Consider the following 21,195-nt stretch of genomic DNA (forward strand, 5'->3'; position numbering starts at 1 on the left):
AGAGGCTAGTTGCTATTTCATCATCTACAGAAGGAAACACAGTGAAAAGAGCTTCAGCCGCTCTCCTAATGCAATGTTCATGACAAATCTGAATTACAATGATTTCCCCCCTTTTTCTTTCCTGTCTCTTAGTGCCACTCCCCTCCCACCCTCCACCTTAATTATGAATTCCAACAAACTGAGATCTGGTATAAAAGAAATTATCTTGATTCCATGGGCATAAGAAGGGCTCTCTTCTCCTCTCGGCACATTGATCACACACTCAAGATGATGATTAAAGACCCCACTTCCACATTCAGCAGGTCTTTGTTACTATCAGGATATTAATTTATTAATCAATTACAAATGTCAGATGGACACCTCAAACCCTCTTAATCAAGATACAAAAACTGGGCTGGTGGGATTGACTCATGCGACCGAAGGGTTAAGGAATATAAGCTCCAGACATGGCCGGATCAAGCACTCGAGGGGTGCACAAGTCTCCCTCTTTTCATTCCTCTAGACTGACTTCATCCTCAGGGAGGCCCTCCAGCCCCCATCTCTGACACCACGGTAAGCACCTGCATAGGGCCTTCATCACCCCAACTGTGGCTCCTGAATGGGCACCTGACCCCTCATTATGGCTAGAGGGGTGGAAGGCTTTGGACCAGAGCTGCCCGACAGAACTTTTAGTGAAGACGGACGTGTTCTACATCTGTGCTGTCCCATATAGGTGCCACTTAGCCACGTGTGGCTACTGAGCACTCAAAACATGGCAAGGACAGCTGACAACGTGAATTTTAAACTATGCTTTACATTCATTCATTTAAATTTAAATAGCCACACGTGGCTAGTGGTCACCATATTGTTCAGAGTCTCCTGATGACATCATGAGCAGGAAGCACACGTCTGGGCTCTTGCCAGGCCCACTCTAACCACGGGGAATGAGAAAAGAAAGGAAGTCGGAGGCACAACGCCAGACGGAGGGGAAGTGGCTGCTGGGGATACGAAGACAATGGGAAGTTTTCTGGTTTGCACAGCTGGCTGGAAACTGAGGCCATTCACAGGGAAGGAAAACACTGAAGGGTGACCAGATCCGAGGGAGCAGAACACAAATTCAATACTGGACATGCAAGTGTGAGTGACCCACGAGGAGAAATCAGAGGTATGGTCTGGAGCTCCAAGAAGGCTAAGCTAGAGGTATAAATATGAGGGGCACTGGCGGGTGGCAGGACTTTGAAGTGGGGGCAAGATGAGACTCTGTAAGGAAGAAAACTGAGTGGGATCGGCAGAGGGGAGCCTCGATGCTCAGTGGTGTAGGGGAGGAGGAGGGGCTTGAGAAGTGGGATGAGAAACAGTTACCACAGATCAGGAGGGAAACTGGGAGAACACCGTGCAACAGGAGCCAGGAAAAGAGAAAGGATCTAGAAGGAAGGAGTGGTTGACAGTGCCAAATGCTGCTAAGTTAACCAGACATGGGTTAAAGATGAAGATGTGCCATGGGCATAATGACAAGGAGGTCACTAAGTGCCCTTTGTGAAACCCATTTCCATGGAGTGACCAAGACAGAAGCCAGAAGGGCATGGCTTGAAAGATGAAGAGTGGAAAAAGCAGGTGTTGACCATTCTTTCAAGAGCTTCAGATGCGAGAGGAGGGAGGTCTGATGAGGAGCTGCAGGAATATATGAAACCAGAGAAGGGCTGAGGTCTTTATGAGAAGGATAGGAGTATTTGCAGATCAGCGTCTCATTCCACCTTTTCCCAAGATAGCAGTATTTTAAGGGCACAACTAAGCCATTCAATGACTTAGGAAGAAAAAAATAATCCTTTAAGAGGCTTGAACTTCAAAATGGTTTGCTCAGTCATTGTTCACTTAGTATGGTCAGAATTAATCAGGAAGTCCCCCAAGACCGTGGCACACTCTTTCCCATCTTCCCGTAATTTCAAGATGATGTCTTCCTCAAAAAGATAAAGGGATACAATTTTAAAATACATTTACAGTCTCTGTCTCCCAGAAAAGAAAAAGAAAATAAAGGAAAATGGATGGGTGGTAAGAACGATCAACAGAATAAAAACTGTGAGAGAGGCTTCAAAGGAAGGAAATAGTCGAAGCTGATGATTATAAGAATAAAATGTCAGTCCAGGTTAAGGAAGCCGTGAAAGATGCCTACAAAATCTGAAAAGACTCTCAGAGAGGGTCAAGTTACCAACCTGGAGTACGTAGCCATTAGTTTGGGGTGCTTCTCAGAACGTCTGGGGGATGAAGGAAGAGCCTGGAGGCTGGAAACAGTTGCATGGAATGTATCTACCATGAGTGTTAGTGTGTGCTTTCGGAAAGGATGTCCCTCTGGTCTCCACCATGAAGGGACACACCACTAGCGAGTCTTCATGTGATTACAGTCCAGTTAAGACACAGGAAGCACTATCGCGATCATATTTTTTACAACCTATTCGAGTACACTTACACACCACAAACCTCACTCGAGTGTACAAATGAATGATTCTCAGTAAGTTTACTGAATTGTGCAACCATCACCCTCACCCGGTTTTCAAACACTTTCATCACCCCAATTGTGCCCTCTGATAGTTAATCTCCCCAGTTCCAGGCAACTACTAATTTACTGTCTATACAGATTTGCCTTTTCCATACACTTCCTGTGAGTGCAAACACACAAAATGTAGTCTCTTACGTCTGACTTCTTTTGCTTAACATACTGGCTTTGAGATTCACTCATGCTGTGCATGTAACAGGATTCCGTCCCTTTTTACCGCTGATTCATGTTCCACGGTGCGGATACGCCACATCTGGTCTATCTGGTCACCAGGTGATGGACATGAGGTGATTTCCACCCTTTGGCTACCAGGAATCATGTTGCTGCAAACATTCACATCCAAGAATTTGTGTGGACATTTATTTTGATTTCTCTTGGGTAGACTTCTAAGAGAGGAATTACTGGAGTCAGATGGTAAGATTATGTTTTGCTTTCTTTAAAAACTCTGTTGGCTGTTTTCCAAAGTGCCTCTACTGTAATGTTTGAGGCTGTCGGTTAGGCCAGGGACAAGTATACAAAGACAAACAAAACAGCTCTCACTCACAAGCAGCACATGGTCTAACGGGAAAGAAATTTTCAGTAAAATTACCGTCCGATGGAGTTACTTCCTGCTAGCACTGAAAAAGTGGGGTCTATCAGGCAATTATCCAATTAAGATTGTCTAGAGTGGAAAAAAAGAAAGACCTGGGGCTTCTTCCCTTCAAACATTTTTTGAGCACCTAATATGTTTCTGACAGAAAGCGGAGATGATTAAATATGAATACGGTCATGCTTCAGGAATTTTGTTCAGCTGTGCGGAACAGAACACCTCACCTTACCAGAGCTTACATAAATAAACCACTGCTTGTCTGTCACAAAACAGAAACCTGGAGGAGCTCAGGACTCTGCCTGCCTCTCTGTAAAGTCAGCAGGGATTCAGGACCCCCTCGAGGTTTGGGTGCCCCAAAGGATCTGGCGCTTGTCCTCAGACTTACAAAACAGGAGATAAAGCTCCAGCCTCCACGCCGTCATCCCACTAAGGGCAAAGAGAGCATACTGGTTGAGTCGGCTAGCTGGCTTAGTTGAGTCACTTCCCTGGACCTCCCCTACAAACACGGGCCGGAATCGGGTTATGCCGCCCACATGGGAGGCCAGGAAATGAGTGCGTCGTCTAGGCATACTGCTGTCCTCAGTAAATTAGGAGTCCATTTGTAAGGACGAAGGGGAAACAGGCATTAGGTGAGCAGCCCACAGGCCTGCCTTCTGTCCTTCCTGAAGTAAATAATCAAGCAAAGAGCAGAGCATGCCAGAGACATGAGGCACATGGTAGGCATTCTGTACACCTTAGTTTGGGCTCTCTCCCCCTCCTCTGAGCTGAACCCATGACAGAGACCTGGGAACAGGTAACTTATTTGGGAGATGATCCTAGGAAACAGGCATGAGGTAGAAGGGAGAAGGAGGAGGCCATCGGAGCTCAATGTCACAGGGACATCTGGGCAGCATGTAAAGCAGCCCTACATGCCCACCGGAAGGACAGGAGGCTACAGAATTTACTCAGTAGCTCCAGCCCTTAGTGGCTGAGTGTTGCCCCAGATGGTGTCCACTCCCCCTTCACTTCCAAGCTGAACTTGATCAGGCTAGGAGGACCACCACCACTCCCCGACGTCAGAGGAAATCCTGAGACGCCATGTAGTGGGGGGAGCCCTGGACATGGGACCTGGCAGAGTGATTGGAAACTGAGTGATTGGAAACTGAGCTCCCAAGGACCTGCCCAGCAAGAGGCGGGTAAAATCAGAGGCAGGCTGGGGGATGGGAACACAGGCATGAAGGCCATCTCTTTCTCAGAAATAATTAGGGTTAATGATAAATCTAGTCATTGTCTCCAATATGATCTCTGGCCAACGCTGTCCCCATTTAGTGGCATGGGATGTCACTACCAAGGGGGGAATTAAGTGAATAAAGTACATAAGATTTGAGGAAAGCTGTAAAAAAAAAAAAAATGCAGTTCACATTTGAGCTGGGTCTTGAAGGCTATGATGCATACATGAGGCACAAACTCAAGGAAGAGCTCTTTGGGCAGAGAGGACACCGAGGTGGATTATCTCCTAGGATAAGAATGTCCTCGTTATGGTTTATTAGAACTTTTGAAACAGGTGCCAACAATATATGGGAACACTGAAGACTGTCATGTCTTGCGATTGTTATTAATAGAGCCAATGCATTTATAGAAGATTCGATGAAAAGTAATGCTGCATCTGTGCGGCTCCCCCAGGGAAGTAGGGGTAGCGTTTAGGGAACACCCAATCAACGCTCATTAGCAGAGAGGGTGCTCTGAGGATGCAGGTTTGCAGTGGCAGGCTCCATCAGCTCCCTCACGCTCAGCCCATGCCACGCACCGAGGGCTGAAGGACCCAGCAGATGATGGATAATCTTGATTATCTAGCTTTGCAGGTAACGCCGGTGCCCCTGAAGCCACAGATGAGACAGGATGAATACACCCTGGATGTGTCCTGAGGGTGAGGAGGAGAAGTTCCCGAAAGGATGAAGATTGTGTTTTTCCCCAACCTGGAAGATGGGTGGTTTCGCATCAGAACTCAAGTTGCTCTGCTGAGAATAAATAGAAGTGTTATCTCTTATGCCCCTAGGCAGACTGAGATCCCTAGCCAGGCGCCTTTTTTATTTTAGTAGAAACTGCCAAAAGATGAGACTATGCACAAACACTAGGATTGCCTGCAAGTGTTCTCCCAATATTCTCTCCCGAATTTGATATCTTTTTAATTCTTGTTAATCTAACTGGAAAAATGGTTTTGGAGTCCCGTTTGGATTTGGATTTCCCTGACTCCCCAGAAGGCTGGACATCTTTTCATATGTTTACTATCCGCCTGTATTTGCTCTTCAGTGGATTTCTATTCATATCTTTTACCCAGTATTCTAAGACGTAATTTCATCTTTTTCTTATTAATCCGAAAGTCTTCTTTTTCTATAAGAGATAGTAACTGTTGAAGGCCTATGGCAAATGTTTTCTTCCTGTCTTTTGACTTTGCTTATGGCGCTTTTTTCCTGTACTCTAAATTTTGGATTGCCCATCTTGTTAAGAAAATCTCTCCCTTCCACAGTTTTATAAATATTTAAAATGTTCTTCTATTTCCTTATGCATATTTCTTCTCTCTCATACACATACACCCACTCACACGCAAAGACAATAGTTAGATGGATCATTAATCCATCTGGAGTGTATGTGTGTGCATGGGTGTGCGTGCATGTGTGTGCGTGTGTGTGTGCAGTGTGTGTGTGTTTAGGGGAGAATGGACTCCGTGCTTCCAGAGTTCACATGATCCTCGTGTGCAGCACCAAGTGTGACATGAACCAGGTACTGAAGTCTATTGCTAAACTCTGCTTTCTACATTTTCCAGCTCAAGAGGCATCCCGGTCCTCCCTTTTACTGAAGAAGAAAGGAGAGGGGCTCCCTGCCCATTGCCTCTCCCACAGTTCCACGGCCACTCTCAAATCTCCACAACCTTCTGCCTGAACATCTCCGCCCCTGCCCTCCCCTGGCCCCACACTGCCGCCACTGGGAGTCTTTTAAAAGCGCAGCCCCCTCTCACCCCCCACTGCCTTCAGGAGACAGTCCAAACTCCCACGTAGGGTGGATCCAGGCACTTCTTGACTTCTGCTTAAAATTAAAAAAAACACACACACACACACACACACCTTTGCAGCCTTATTTCTCAAATTGTGTCTCCCAGTTCTTCCACACTCTGGCCAAACTACTTTCAGTTCCTCAAAAACACCAAGTTTCCTTATAAAATACATAAATCACAAGGATAAAAAATACAGCATAGGGAAGGAATATAGTCAATACTACTGTAATAACATCGTCTGGTGACAGAGGGTAACTATAGATACCAGGCCAAGCGCTGTGTAACATACACAATTGTTGGGTCACTATGCATACACCCGAAACTAATATAACATTGTGTGTCAACTGTACTTCAGTTAAAAAAAAAAACCCAACTTTTTTTTCCATAGATCTCAATCCTGGCTATACCCCAGCTCACCTGTTGAAAATTGAACACACGTTTGTCCAGGTCCTACCCCTCATGATCCTGATTCAGGTCAGGTGGGTCCCTGTAACCCACGTTCTGCGATGATCCCCACGGCCAGGGTGGAGAGCCGCTGCTCTTTGTCTCCAGGTCTGGGGCATGTGAGTCCCTCTGCCTGGGACCCTCTGCTACCTCCCTGGAGCCCAGCCCCATGCCACTGCTGGATATCACCTCTTCTTCTGCCAAGTCAAGGCTTAGATGCTTTTTCCTCAACCATACAGGTTAGGGCCCCCCCCCCACGCTCCCCCAGCCCCCTGGCCTTCATCATCACGCATTCATCACAATGAAATATCACGTTCTGACTTCTCATCTTCCCCCTCGGACACTGAGTCTAGGGGAACCAGGACGGCGAGTCAGACCGGTTCACCATTATATTCCCTGCACTCAGCAGAGACCTGACATAAAGTAGGTGCTCCATAAATGATGGCTATTAAAAAAAAAAATGAATGAACAAGTTGGATGAACGGATACCTGTGGCAGTTTCCATGACAAATAAGAACTGCTCGGCCAAGGCAGCACGCAGAGGAGCAGTGTGGCCTGCAGAGGGCACCAGCCTGCTTCTCAAGCTCCCTGCCGCACGGGCACTGCTGTCAGTCAGAGGCACCAGATCGATGCTCAGTGGTCGTTTTGCTCGCTGAAGATGAAGTAGGAGTTGTCTGCCTGCAGCCCGTGTGTGAAGACTGAGTGTTCCCCCTCACTTCTAGCAACAGGTACCACATGCCCGGTGCTGCTATGAAAACAGCTGAAACTCTTAACAACCGGTGGCAGGTTTTCCATTCCCAGGTGGGGGTGTGAGAAGGGGTAAGAAGGAGGGAGAAGGAAGACGACGCAGAAGAGTGTCCATAAAACTGCTTGTCCAGGAAAAGCAGAGGAAAGTTCTCTCATCCAAGCTGACTCTGTCTCTCTCTCCCTCCCTCTCTGCACCCTTTTATCTGGGGCGAGAACAAAACCTCAGTCTGGACTGGACGGGCATCCAGCACCAGAATCTGGAGGGAGATCCCTTCCCGTCATCATCATCATCAGCAGCAGCAGCAACAGGAGGGTCTGGACGCTGCCGGGAGTCCCAGCTCCGATCCACCCGTCTGTTGGCAATGAACGCTTCGTGCTGCCTGCTGTCTGCTCAGCCAACGCTGCCAAACAGCTCAGAGCACCTCGCAGCCCCCTCCTTCAGCAACCAGAGCAGCAGCGGCTTCTGCGAGCAGGTCTTCATCAAGCCCGAAGTCTTCCTGGTGCTGGGCATCGTCAGCCTGCTGGAAAACATCCTGGTCATCCTGGCCGTGGCCAGAAACGGCAACCTGCACTCCCCCATGTACTTCTTCCTCTGCAGCCTGGCCGTGGCCGACATGCTCGTGAGCGTGTCCAACGCCCTGGAGACCATCATGATTGCCATCATCAACAGCAACTACTTGACCTTCGAGGACCGGTTCATCCAGCACATGGACAACATCTTCGACTCCATGATCTGCATCTCCCTGGTGGCCTCCATCTGCAACCTCCTGGCCATCGCCGTGGACAGGTACGTCACCATCTTCTACGCGCTCCGCTACCACAGCATCATGAGCGTGCGGAAGGCCCTCGCCTGGATCGTGGCCATCTGGGTGTGCTGCGGCGTGTGCGGCGTGGTGTTCATCGTCTACTCCGAGAGCAAGATGGTCATCGTGTGCCTCATCACCATGTTCTTCGCCATGCTGCTGCTCATGGGCACCCTCTACGTGCACATGTTCCTCTTCGCCCGGCTGCACGTCCAGCGCATCGCGGCGCTGCCACCTGCCGATGGGGTGGCCCCGCAGCAGCACTCGTGCATGAAGGGGGCTGTCACCATCACCATCCTGCTGGGGGTATTCATCTTCTGCTGGGCCCCCTTCTTCCTCCACCTCATCCTCATCATAACCTGCCCCACCAACCCCTACTGCGTCTGTTACACTGCCCACTTCAACACCTACCTGGTCCTCATCATGTGCAACTCCATCATCGACCCGCTCATCTACGCCTTCCGGAGCCTGGAGCTACGCAACACATTCAAGGAGATCCTCTGCAGCTGCGACGGCATGAACCTGGGGTAGGGTGCCAGGGCCGTGGAAGTGCGCGGCGGCTCCGTCGCTGGGAGCCCCCAACCAGCCAAGATGTTTAGAAAAAAGAAGAGGAGGTAGAGAAATCCTTGGAAGACTTAAAATATGTCAACAGCCATGATCGAACATGTCTTTTGTCTTTGTGCTTGCAAAGCCTTTCGAAGGGGAAAATGGTACGTAACAGGCTTTCTTGAAGGATTCCAAAGTGGGTAAGTCATTGATTTCCCAAAGAGGGCCTGGCAGGACTCGGTGAGGGCTGCTCTGGGTGCTGCCTGCATTCATTTCCATGTACCCGGGGTCTGTAAGGCCCACCTACTCCCTCCTGCGTCCTCCCCGTGTCTCCCTGCTGCAAGTCAGACCAGACAGAAGGACTCTCATTGACTGTAAGAGGGATTCAAATGTCTCCCCAGCAAAACTGTTACGGTTCTGGCTGTCAGCTGCTCAGATGGTCTTGTCCTTATTTCATAAGAGACTGAGTTTCTATTCTATAACTCCATGTACTGTAAATAAATTGCCTAAAAAATACTGAGCTCTGCGTGGAAGAAGCAATGCTATGTATGCCCCTCTCCTTAACCCTCTAGACTAGTCTCCCCCCGAAAACTAGCATGGGGATGTAACCTATTTCTGTTTTGGCTGCTGCTGCTGCTGTTGTCAGGTTCTTATGCATTAAATCTACGGCAGCTTTCAAAATTCTAATGAAAGACAGATGCAGTGCTTTGGAAAATCAGCACATACCTGTGTACAAAGTATTTTGATACCTTGGTGTTTAAAGGTGTAAATTTCCCTACTTAAAAAAAAAAGGCTTTTTCCTATTATTCCTTTTCTATCATTAAAGCAAGAGAGGGAATCATGGATGGGAGGGCATGTGCCCCAAGAAATGGCTTTACTATAGTTTCAGAGAGTTTCAGAAACTGTGAAAATGCCTCTGGCTTTCTCAGAAGCTCTGTTTCTGCTCACAGTAGCCGGGTCTCTACCACCTGATCTCCAGAGTCATCTATGAAAGAGACATTTCTTGGTTCACTGCTCCTTTTTCTCAGTATGGTGTAAAAGTTGACCCAGCTCTCAACGCCTGCACCTTATCAAGCAAAGCTCTTCATCCCTGTGAGCACAGGCAAGCTTTGCTGACCAGCACAGTCTCTGCGCCCCGTACGTCCCCGCATCCTCCACACACTCATCAGACCCTTTCCTGCCCTAGAGAACTTCACACCGTGCTTTCTGGCTGTCTTCACACCGCCAGCCCCCCACCCAACCACCCCTCCAAAGAATTCTTATAATAAGCTATGTCTTTGGTGTACAAGTGTGTATTTTTCTTGTGCTTGAATATACTGTGGGTTTTGGTACTTGAAGACATCCTGCCAGTAGAAGCAATATCGCTTGTCTCTTGCTTTGGTTGTGATGTTTGGAAATAATAAAAGGCTGTTGTGACTGCTAAACGTGTGACATATCAAAATATGCTACCCAGCAGCATCCCGGTGACTTCTGCACATAGCCCTCACTCCTTACTCTGTACTTCTGAGGATTCTGGAAATGGCACTGCCAGTGCTCAGCTTTTCTAGGGCAATGCCTTTTAGCCAAACTACAAAATTCTCCCATTTAGTTTCCAAAAATACCAGGCTGTAGTTCCTGAGCCACTGTCACTCTCCATTATTCTAATCGAGACACCCAATAATAGGTCTTGCCCATGGCCACTCAGCCAGCAAATGTGGAAAATGGGGAGTCAGATTCTTTGAAAATTGTATTAACAGCTATAAAAATTATGATGTACTTTTTCTATATAAACAAGATAAAAATAACTTACTTTTCACTCTCTGATATCAGCTTTCACATTACTTCACTTATCCTCTCAACAAACTTCTAAAATAGGTGAGTCATGTTACAGATGGAAAACCTGCGCGGGAGGGGACGTGGCTGTCCAGCCACGCCCAGCTGGTTAGGGTCACAGTGTGTTTTGTGTCCTGGGGATGATGCCTTTCTGCACCAACCTGATGCTGGCAACAGGTATTCATATGCGGACCTGACTCCGCTCTCCTTGGTGAATGCATCTTAGCTTACAATCACACTTCCAGATGTAAAAGCCCACAAGAGTCACCTGGGATCTTTTTCAAGTGCAAAATTTGAATCAGTAGGTCTGATTCTGCATTTCTGACTCGACAAGTGCCTGGAGGATGCAGCTGCTGGTCTGGGGACCACTTTTCACAAAGCAAGGGCACAGAGGACTTTCAAATGAGCATAATGGAAACCCAAAAGTCCTCATCTGCCTAGAGTGCTGACTCCATGCCGAGAACCATGCTAAGTATCGTATGGGCTTCTGCTTCTCTGACCCCTGCAATAACGCCTTGAGGCAGATACCATGATCACCGTTATTTTGCAGATGAGGCATCTGAAACTCAGAGATTAAGGAGCTTGTCTATGAATATTCAGCTAGCAAGCAGAGAAGCAAAGGTTCAAACAGGCTGCCTGATCCGCATCCCCAAGTCCAATGCCAATGCCCTAGTGCCTCTCATGGAAACAGTATAGATGGCTGAGCCATGATCCAATGACATCAGAGGCAATGTGCTGCCATGGAGGGAGACTAATGCATATTTCTACAACTCACAAGTCCAGAATTTCATAATAGAGTTTCCATAGAGATGTCATAAAAACCAAGAACCAATTAATCATTTTATTTGCTCTCCTTTTCCAAAGCCTATGCGTAACCCTGGGGAGTACATCTCTTACTGGGGGGTGAACAACATTAGGCTGGCTGCCAGGGCCACTTCATGTGGGAACCCACTGGACATTCAAAGCAGCAGGAGCCAGGTTTGAAAATGCTTAATTTGGGGAAATAAAAGCTCATCATGATTTTAATTCATGTGTTAAGTTACGTTCACCTTTCACTCCCATCCGCAAGGCAAGATCACTGCAGTGGTTGATTCCCTGGGTCTCTAGAAATGCATGCCTACTGTCCTTAAGTTGAACATATTTTTTTTTTTATTTATTCATTTGACAGAGATAGAGACAGCCAGCGAGAGATGGAACACAAGCAGGGGGAGTGGGAGAGGAAGAAGCAGGCTTCCAGTGGAGGAGCCTGATGCGGGGCTCGATCCCAGAATGCCGGGATCACGCCCTGAGCCGAAGGCAGATGCTTAAGGACTGAGCCACCCATGCGCCCCTCAAGTTGAACTTCTGTTCTTAATTCCTATAGGGCTGGGGGCTACAACGTACTCAAGCCTCCTACACTGAAAACCTTCACCCACCCTCACTTCCACCAAATTCCATTCTGTACACAGCAGCCAGGGGAACCCTTTAAAAATACAAATCAGATCACATCGCACTCCTACTCAAAACTCTTCAGCGCCTTCAAATAAAATTCCATTTCCCTACCTGGCCCTACAAAGCCTTAAAGATCTGATCTCCTCTGGTAAATCCCCAACACCCTCCTGCCCACACTTAACCAGCCCCACTGGACTCAAACTCACCATACTCATTCCTGCCCCAGAGCCTTTGCATCTGCTATGTCCTCAACCTCAAGCCTCTTCCTCCCATTATCTTCCCACACTTGGCACCCTATCATTCAGGTTTCAGCTCAATCCTCTGAGAGATGCCTTCCCTGACTACTCTTTCTCAAGAAGACCCCAAGTATTCACATGAACTATTATTTCATCACAGATCTTGTTGCTATTTTATATTTTCTTATTAGTTTATTCATTTAATTATCATCAATCTCTCCCACTAGAAGGCAGTGCCCAGCATCTAAAACTGGTCAATAAAGAATATGTGTTAAATGAGTAAGTGACTTCACTAATACACTTAAATAGGAGTTCAAGTCTAACCAGAGAGAATATAATATGCCAGCGATCCTGATTTGGTGAATGTCAGTACTAAACATGGAGTCTGAGAAAAACAGCCCAATCTCTGAAACTTACGATCCAGAAGATCAAAGGTAATGCCAGGCATCTAAAATCTTCAAAATCCACAGACAATTATGATGCAAATTATGAGAACCACCTAAACCAACAAGCACTGCTCATTTCTGGAGAACAAAAACCAGCACCCAGGGGCTTAAGTTTCTTTCCCATCACCGTTTCCTGTCGGGGTGTCAAGCACTTGCAATTAATGTCGGGCGTTCCAAGAACCAACAACATAAATTGAAAAACTGGAAGCACCAGATGACAAAATACAGAATAAAAGGAAAACTTTCAATTGAAGAATTCAACCTTTCTCACCTAAGAACACCTATGTGGGAGCCAAATCAATAGAAATAATAATAATTAGACACTATTTGGGGTTACTGTGTGCCTGACACTGAGTTAATAAGCATTTTGATAAATTAACTCACTGAATTTTCACCGAAACCCTATGAGCTAGGCATGACCACCGCTGTAGCCTACAGAAAAGGAAGCTGGATCATGCAGGAGGTTAATCATCTTGACCTGGGCTCCCAAGAAGGTGAGAGACAGCACTGGACCCCATAGCACCGTCAGGCTCCACAGGCCATGAGAGCCACAGCGCCACACCACCCAGCTGTGTGTGTTGCACACTGATCACTAACCAGCGTGTCATCAAGCAGGACTGGGTGCAGATTCTATCACCCTTCTACGCGGGGAGGAGAGTAATTCATGAAAGTTGGTCTTCACCAAGAGCAGGGTTGTGTCACTGATACTCAATGAGTCCCAAGTGGTGTCCCATGACTCAAATCCATTCACTCAGAAAAATCTAGGTACCCAGCACTTGACTACTGTGGGTAAAAGTCATTGATAACAACAATAACTAATGTTTAGAGAGTATTTAATTATATGCCAGATATTGTCCTGTGCACTTAACACATATGCTCTCATTGAATCTTCACAACTATCTTCTAAGACCGTGGTTCTCAATCAGGGACAGTGTTGACCCCACGGTCCATCTGGCAATGTCTGCAGATATTCTCGTGGGTCACATTTAGGATGGGAGTGGTCCTGGCATCTAACAAGTAGCAGCCAGAGCTGCTGCTAGACACCCAACAATGCACAGGACAGGCCCCCACAACCAAGAATTATCGGCCTCAAATGTCAGCGGCACTGAGCTTCAGAAGCCTTGTTGTAAGGTAAGTAACTGCCATCTTCGCCATCTCACAGATGAGGAAAATGAGCAGGAGAAAAGAGCTTGCCCAAGGTCACGCTGCTTCCAGAAAGCCCTAGCACAGAGCCCAGGCTCCAGACAGCCCACCATTAATTCTGCACATGGAGGGGGGCCTCCTTTGTGCTAGCCCCTCTCAGGTGGCCAGGTGGATGGGGCCCTGCCCCGCCGAAATGCCAGCATACCAAGGAAATGACAGGTACAATGACACCGAACAGGCAGGAAGGGCATCAGAGAGCTGCAGAAGCACAGAGCGGCCCTCCCCTAGCCAGGGACCCCCTCGGGGGGGCCTTGAGGAAGAAGAAGCGGACAGGGAGGTGAATGAGAAACAAGTGGAGGAAACCAGAAGAAGCACATGCCAGAAACCAAAGGAATCTCAACGAACCTGGAGGCTGAGGGCCATGCCTACCACCACAAAACTCCTGGCTTCTTTGCCCAGCTATCTCTAGAAAAGCTGCCCAGGGGCCTCTAGGGAGTCCTGTAATCATCTTTCCCTGGGGACTATTCAAAGCTCCTCAGAACCTTCCAGTTCCCAAAAAGCATTAGACCCAGTGTCAGAAAAGGGTCAGCTTACCTAACCCAAGCCCCTCTGCGTCTCTCCCGGGTGTTGTGTTTCTTGCTGAGCATAGAGAGGATTTGGGAAGCTCTCCCCCTCTGCACCCTGACTGGCGGCAGGGCCCGCGTGGTTAGGGAAAGCACTGTACAACCGGCCTGACTGGGGTGGCAAGCACGAGCTCACGGAGTCCCCGTTCCTGCCGTGGTGTGAAGGCAGGTCAGAGAGATGCAGATAAAAACTAACACTCATCTTGATGAAGTCCCAAAAGTTCATTTTTGCTTTTGTTTCCCTTGCCTTTAGAGACGTGTCTTGAAAGGAGTTGCTGCGGCCAAGGTTGAAGAGGTTGCTGCCTGTGTTCCCCCCAGGATTTTGGTGGATTCCTGTCTCACATTTAGGTCTTACATCCATTTGGGTTTATCTTTGTGTATGGTGTAAGAGAATGATCCAGTTTCATTCTTCTACATGTGGCTGTCCAGTTTTCCCAGCGCCATTTGTTGAAGAGACTGTCTTTTTTCCATTGGATGTTCTTTCCTGCTTTGTCAAAGATTAGTTGACCATAGACTTGAGGGTCCATTTCTGGACTCTCTATTCTGTTCCATTGATCTAGGTGTCTGTTTTTGTGCCAATACCATACTGTTTTGATGACTACAGCTTTGTAATAGAGCTTGAAGTCTGGAATTGTGATGCCCCCAGCTTTGGTTCTCTTTTTCAACATTCCTTTGGCTATTCAGGGTCTTTCCTGGTTCCATACAAATTTTAGGACTGTTTGTTCCAGCTCTGTGAAAAATGTCAATGGTATTTTCATAGGGATTGCACTGAAGGTGTAGATTGCTCTGGGCAGCATAGACATTTTCACAACATTTATTCTTCCAATCCATGAGCATGGAATTTTTTCCATTTCTCTGTGTCTTCCTCAATTTCTTTCATAAGTGTTCTGCAGTTTCTAGAGGATAGGTCCTTTACCTCTTTGGTTAGGTTTATTCCAAGGTATCTTACGGTTTTTGGTGCTACTGTAAATGAAACCAATTCCTCAACTTCCCTTTCTTCAGTTACATTGTTAGTGTATAGAGATGCAACTGACTTCTGTGGGTCGATTTTTTTATCCTGCCGTGTTGCTGAATTGCTGTATGAGTTCTGGTAACTTGCGGGTGGAGTCGTTTGGGTATTCCACATAAAGTACCAAGTGATTTGTGAAGAGAGAGAGTTTGACTTCTTCTTTGAAAATCTGGATGCCATTTATTTTTCTTTTTTTTTTTTTTTTTTTTTTTTTGTCTGATTGCTGATGCTAGGACTTCTAGCACTATGTTGAACAATAATGGTGAGAATGGGCATCCTTGTCATGTTCCTGACCTTAAGGGAAAATCTCTCAGTTTTTCCCCATTGAGAATGATATTTGCTGTGGGCTTTTCACAGACGGCTTCTATGATATTGAGGAATGTTCTCTCTATCCCTATACTTTGAAGAGCTTTAATCAGGAAATGATGCTGTATTTTGTGAAATGCTTTTTCTGCATCAATTGAGAGGGTCATATGGTTCTTGCCTTTTCTCTTATTAATGTGTTCTATCATGTTGATTGATTTCCGAAAGCTGAACCACCCTTGCATTCCAGGAATAAATCCCACCTGGCCATGGTGAATAATTCTTTTAATGTACTGTTGGATCCTACCGGCTGGGATCTTGTTGAGCATTTTTGCATCCATGTTCATCAGGGATATGGGTCTGTAATTCTCCTTTTTGATGGGATCTTTGTCTGGTTTTGGGATCAGGATAATGCTGGCCTCATAAAACGAGTTTGGAAGTTTTCTTCTATTTCTTCTTTTTGAAACCATTTCAGCAGAATAGGTATTATTTCTTCTTTAAACGTTTGGTAGAATTCCCCTGGGAAGCCATCTGACCCTGGACTCTTGTTTTTTGGAATGTTTTTGATTACCGCTTCTATTTCCTTGCTGGTTTTTGGTATGCTCCAATTGTCTATTTCTTCCTGTTTCAGTCTTAGTAGTTTGTAAGTTTCCAGGAATGCATCCATTTTCTCCTAGATTGCTTAATTTGTTGGCATATAATTGCTGGTAATTATTTCTAATAATTGTTTCTATTTCCTTGGTGTTAGTCGTGATCTCTCCCCTTTCATTCATGATTTTAGTAATTTGGGTCCTTTCCCTTTTCTTTTGGATAAGTCTGGACAGCAGTTTATTGATCTTATTAATTCTTTCAGAGAGCAGCTTCTAATTTGGTTGATCTGTTCTACTGTTTTTCTGGTTTCTAGTTAACTGATTTCTACTCTGACCTTTATTATTTCTCTTCTCCTGGTTGAGTTAGGCCTTATTTGCTGTTCTTTCTCCAAGTCCTTTAGGTGTAAGTTTAGCTTGTGCATTTTTTGGATGGCTATCTATTTCCCTCTTAGGACCACCTTTGCAGTATCCCATAGGTTTTGGACTGATGTGTTTTCATTCTCATTAGTCTCAATGAATTGTTTAAGTTCTTTAATTTCCTGGTTGACTCAATCATCCTTTAGCAGGATGCTCTTTAACTTCCAAGTGTTTGAGTTCCTTCCAAATTTCTTCTTGTGGTTGAGTTCCAGTTTCACAGCACTGTGGTCTGAAAATATGCAGGGGATAATCTCAATCTTTTGGTATTGGTTGAGACCTGATTTGTGACACAAAATGTGGCCTATTCTGGAACAAGTTCCATGTGCACTCAAGAAGAATGAGTATTCTGTTGTTTTAGGATGGAATGTTCTACATATACCTATGAAGTCCATCGGGTCTAATGTGTCATTCAAAGCTCTTGTTTCTTTGTTGATCTTCTGCTTAGATGATCTGTCCATTGTTGTGAGTGGAGTGTTGAGGTCTCCTACTGTTAATGTATTATTATTAATATGTTTATTTTGGTTATTAATTGGTTTATATAATTGGCTGCTCCTATGTTGGGGGCATAGATATTTACAGTTGCTAGATTTTCTTGTTGGATAGACCCTTTAAGTATGAAATAATGTCCCTCTACATCTCTTACTACAATCTTTGGTTTAAAATTTAATTTGTCTGATAACAAAGATTGCTACCTCAGCTTTAAGATCCATTAGTGTGGTAAATGGTTCTTCATCAGCTCACTTTCATTCTGGAGGTGTCTTTAGGTTCAAAATGGGTCTCTTGTAGACAGCATATGGATGGGTCCTGCTTTTTTACCCAATTTGAAACCCTGTGTCATTTCATGGGAACATTCAGCCCATTCACATTCAGAGTAACTACTGAAAGATATGAATTTAGTGCCATTGTACTGCCTGTAAAGTCCCTGTTTCTGTAGATTGTCTGTTTCTTTCTGGTCTATGTGACTCTTGGGGTTTTTTTCACTTGCAGAATTCCCCTTAATATTTCTTGCAGGGCTGGCTTGGTGGTCACATATTCTTTCAGTTTCTGCCTGTCTTGAAAGCTCTTTATGTCTCCATCCATCCTGAATGACAGTCTTGCTGGATAAAGTATTTTTGGCTTCTTGTTCTTTTCATTTAGTACTCTGAATACGTCTTGCCAGCCCTTTCTGGCTTGCCAGGTTTCTGCACACAGGTCTGATATTATTCTGATGTTCTTCCCTCCATATGTAAGAAATCTCTATCCCCTAGCTGCTCTCAGGATAGCTTCCTTGGCTCTAAGATTTGCAAGCTTCACTATCATATGCCAGAGTGTTGGTCTATTTTTATTCATTTTGGGAGGGGTCCTCTCTTAGACATGAAGATGAAAAACTTTTGCACAGCAAAGGAAACTGTCAACAAAACTAAAAGGCAACCCATGGAATGGGAGAAGATATTTGCAAATGACATTTCAGATAAAGGGCTGGTATCCAAGATCTACAGAGAACTTCTCAAACTCAACACCCAAAAAACAAATAATCCAGTCAAAAAATGAGCAGAAGACATGAACAGATTCTGCTCCAAAGAAGACATACAAATGGCTAACAGACACATGAAAAAATGTTCAACATCACTAGCCATCAGGAAATCAAAACCACGATGAGATACCACCCTACACCAGTTAGAATGGCAAAAATGAACAAGAAGGGTAACAACAAATGTTGGCGAGGATGTGGAGATGGGGTAACCCTCTTACACTGTTAGTGGGAATGCAAGCTGGTGCAGCCACTCTGGAAAACAGTATGGAGGTTCCTCAAGATGTTAAAAATAGAGCTACCCTACAACCCAGCAATTGCACTACTAGGTATTTATCCCAAAGATACAGATGTAGTGAAAAGAAGGAGCACATGCACCCCATTGTTCACAGCAGCAATGTCCACAACAGCCAAACTGTGGAAAGAGCTAAGATATCCTTCAACAGATGAAGGTATAAAGAAGATGTGGTTCATATATACAAGGGACTATTACTCAGCCATCAGAAAAAATGATCCCCACCATCCAAATGGTGGGTATCAACATGGATGGGACTGGAAGGGATTATGCTAAGTGAAATAAGTCAAGCAGAAAAGACAATTCTCATATGGTTTCACTCATATGTGGAACATAAGGAATAGCGTGAATAACCACAGGGGAAGGAAGGCAAAGCTGAATGGAAAGAAATCAGAGAGGGAGACAAACCATGAGAGACTCTGGACTCCAGGAAATAAACTGAGGGTTGCAGAGAGGAGGGGGGTGAGGGTATGGGGTGACTGGGCGATTAAGGAGGGCACATGTTATGATGAGTACTGGGTGTTAAACACAACTAATGAATCACTGAACACTACATCAAAAACAAAGGATGTACTATATGTTGGCTAACTGAACACAATAAAAAAATAAAAATAAAAATTTTTAAAAACAATACTCAAGGACACCCAAGGCTGGGCTATCATGGCAGTGAGGGAAAAGAGGTTTTGGGGCAATTACACCAGGCCTAGGTGTGAATCCTCAGGACCATTTTTGACCTCTGTGAGCTCCTTTGCTCATCTGTAAACAGTAGGTTCCACCCACTTGCCTGGCAGCATTTAGCTGTGACAAATGAATGCAATGTCACAAGGTCCAAAAAATAATCCACGTAAGAATTTCACAGTCCCCTTCCCTCCACTGGCTTGCCTCTAGAAATTTCTGGGATTGCCTACAAGCTGCCTACCCCTCCTCCCCCAGGTACCTGCAAATGGCTATCACTAGGGATGGGGAGGAAAAGGTGAGGTAAAAGTCAGCCCAACATTTCCCTTTTCCCAAAGTACACAGTAAATTCCACCAGGGGTATGCAAGATTGCCTGCAGTGGCACCAACACCTGCCAACTGTTTCTACTGTAAAAAAGAAAACTTTCCCAAGTAAACCACAATTTGAGTATTTGGGTTTATATTTATACTGCAAGTATGTCTAAATGTATATTACATTGTTTATGAGACTCATGATCTCTTAAATACTGTTGCTCAGGATTGGACTCTAGTAGTGTTTACAAATAAAGAGTTGGCTATAATGAAACTATTCAGTAAATGGGTCATGGACACGACAACATCAGCAGGGGCACACATGAACAAGTAAAATTTGAGAAAATCTAACCCAAAGGTTTTCATCATGAGAAGAAAAGGATTAGAGGAGAGGAAAGACTGGTCAGGGAATGGGGCAAGAGGGGAGAAGCTGCCATCCATCAATATGAGTTTAGAGAGGGGCACAGATGGAGTCGGGATTCACAAGGAGGCTGGCCGTGCTCTTGGCATGGTTTTCTCTGGTCCCTAGGCATTATCTCAGGACACCGCAGTGACTGGCACTGAATTCCACCCAGGTTTCTCAACGTTGGTACCATGGACCTCGGGGCCAGATAATTCTGTCCTGGGGTCACCCCATCACATTACAGGACGTTTACCACCATCCCTGGTCTCTAACCACTAGAAGCCAGGGGTACCCTCACAACACGACACATGGCACATGACATTGTGTCTCCGGACACTGATGTCCCAGGGTGGGGGAGGGCAAACCCACCCCCAGCAGAGAACCAAGGCAATACACTCATTTGTTCTCTGCATCTTCTTTCTTTGTGATGCCACACTGAGTTATTTATGCAGGCTGCCAAGGGATGTGTGCAAACAAACATCCTATCAAGGGGTCTTGAAAATACAAAGTGCTCAGAAAACAGTGTTGTTGTACTAGGTCAAATCGTCTCTCATTCAAGAGGACACACACAGCACGGTGGGGCTTACGTATCCCCTTCTCACACACCACTTGCTCAGGTCCTCAAGAATGGGGTGAGTGGCCTTCCCCCAAGCTCTCCAGCCCCCGTACACCTCCCAGAGAACTTACCACATTGTGTAACTGTTCTGTGAACAACTCTCCCTTTTCTGCCAGTGAGCCAAACTGAAGCTAGCAAGGTGGAGAGGGTGCCAGGAGGCTCAACAAATGTAAGCATGGGCCTCTGACACGGGAATTTGCAATTAGCTGCACAGACATATAAGAAAACCCTCATTTCCAGAATTCCTGTGTGATCTTTTTTTATCCAGTCTCTGAGGTCAGACAGACCTGTGTTCCAAGCCTGCATCTTCAACTTGCTGCATAAAGAATGTAAATTCTCATAAACCAAGTAGACATCTGGCAGCCACTAAACCGGGACTTTATTTTACAATTAAATTATTTTCTTTGGCAGGAGGGGAGCTCCCTAGAGGGTTGGAAGCTCTTCTATTCCTCAATCCATTTGTGAAAATTCATTACACTTTATTATTTATGTACTTTTTAATGGGAGTGTGATAAACATACAGACAAGTTCTTACAAATTCTGTGCTTTGCCAGGTTTTGTGACAGACCACGCAGGAAGCATGTCTACCATAGAGCCAGAAGTTGGCTGACGTGGAAAAGCAGAATGGGGTGAGTTGCTCTGGCCAAAGAAATACAGTTCCCATACAATACCTGAAGAATCAAC

The 21,195-nt window shown here is 45.7% G+C and overlaps 1 protein-coding gene and 1 long non-coding RNA gene across 2 annotated transcripts in view; one reads left to right on the forward strand and one right to left on the reverse strand.

Moving 5' to 3' along the window:
* LOC121104625 overlaps window positions 1-8,636 on the reverse strand; it is a 50,149-nt gene extending 41,513 nt beyond the window's left edge. The window contains exon 1 of the long non-coding RNA XR_005836983.1: window positions 8,556-8,636. This is a non-coding gene — a long non-coding RNA (uncharacterized LOC121104625). The remainder of the gene's footprint in view (window positions 1-8,555) is intronic.
* MC3R (melanocortin 3 receptor) lies at window positions 784-8,711 on the forward strand. The gene is made up of 2 exons (XM_008699492.2): window positions 784-1,144; window positions 5,923-8,711. Exon 2 carries the CDS (start codon window positions 7,704-7,706, stop codon window positions 8,673-8,675), a length of 972 nt encoding a protein of 323 aa, XP_008697714.1. The 5' UTR covers window positions 784-1,144; window positions 5,923-7,703; the 3' UTR covers window positions 8,676-8,711.
* Window positions 8,712-21,195: the final 12,484 nt, after the last annotated feature.

This window comes from Ursus maritimus, unplaced genomic scaffold (assembly GCF_017311325.1).
Source record: "Ursus maritimus isolate PB19 unplaced genomic scaffold, ASM1731132v1 scaffold_22, whole genome shotgun sequence".
Lineage (NCBI taxonomy): Eukaryota > Metazoa > Chordata > Mammalia > Carnivora > Ursidae > Ursus > Ursus maritimus.

Coding starts and splice junctions, on each gene's coding strand:
- MC3R (XM_008699492.2), top strand. CDS start 7,704: ATGAACGCTTCGTGCTGCCTGCTGTCTGCTCAGCCAACGCTGCCAAAC.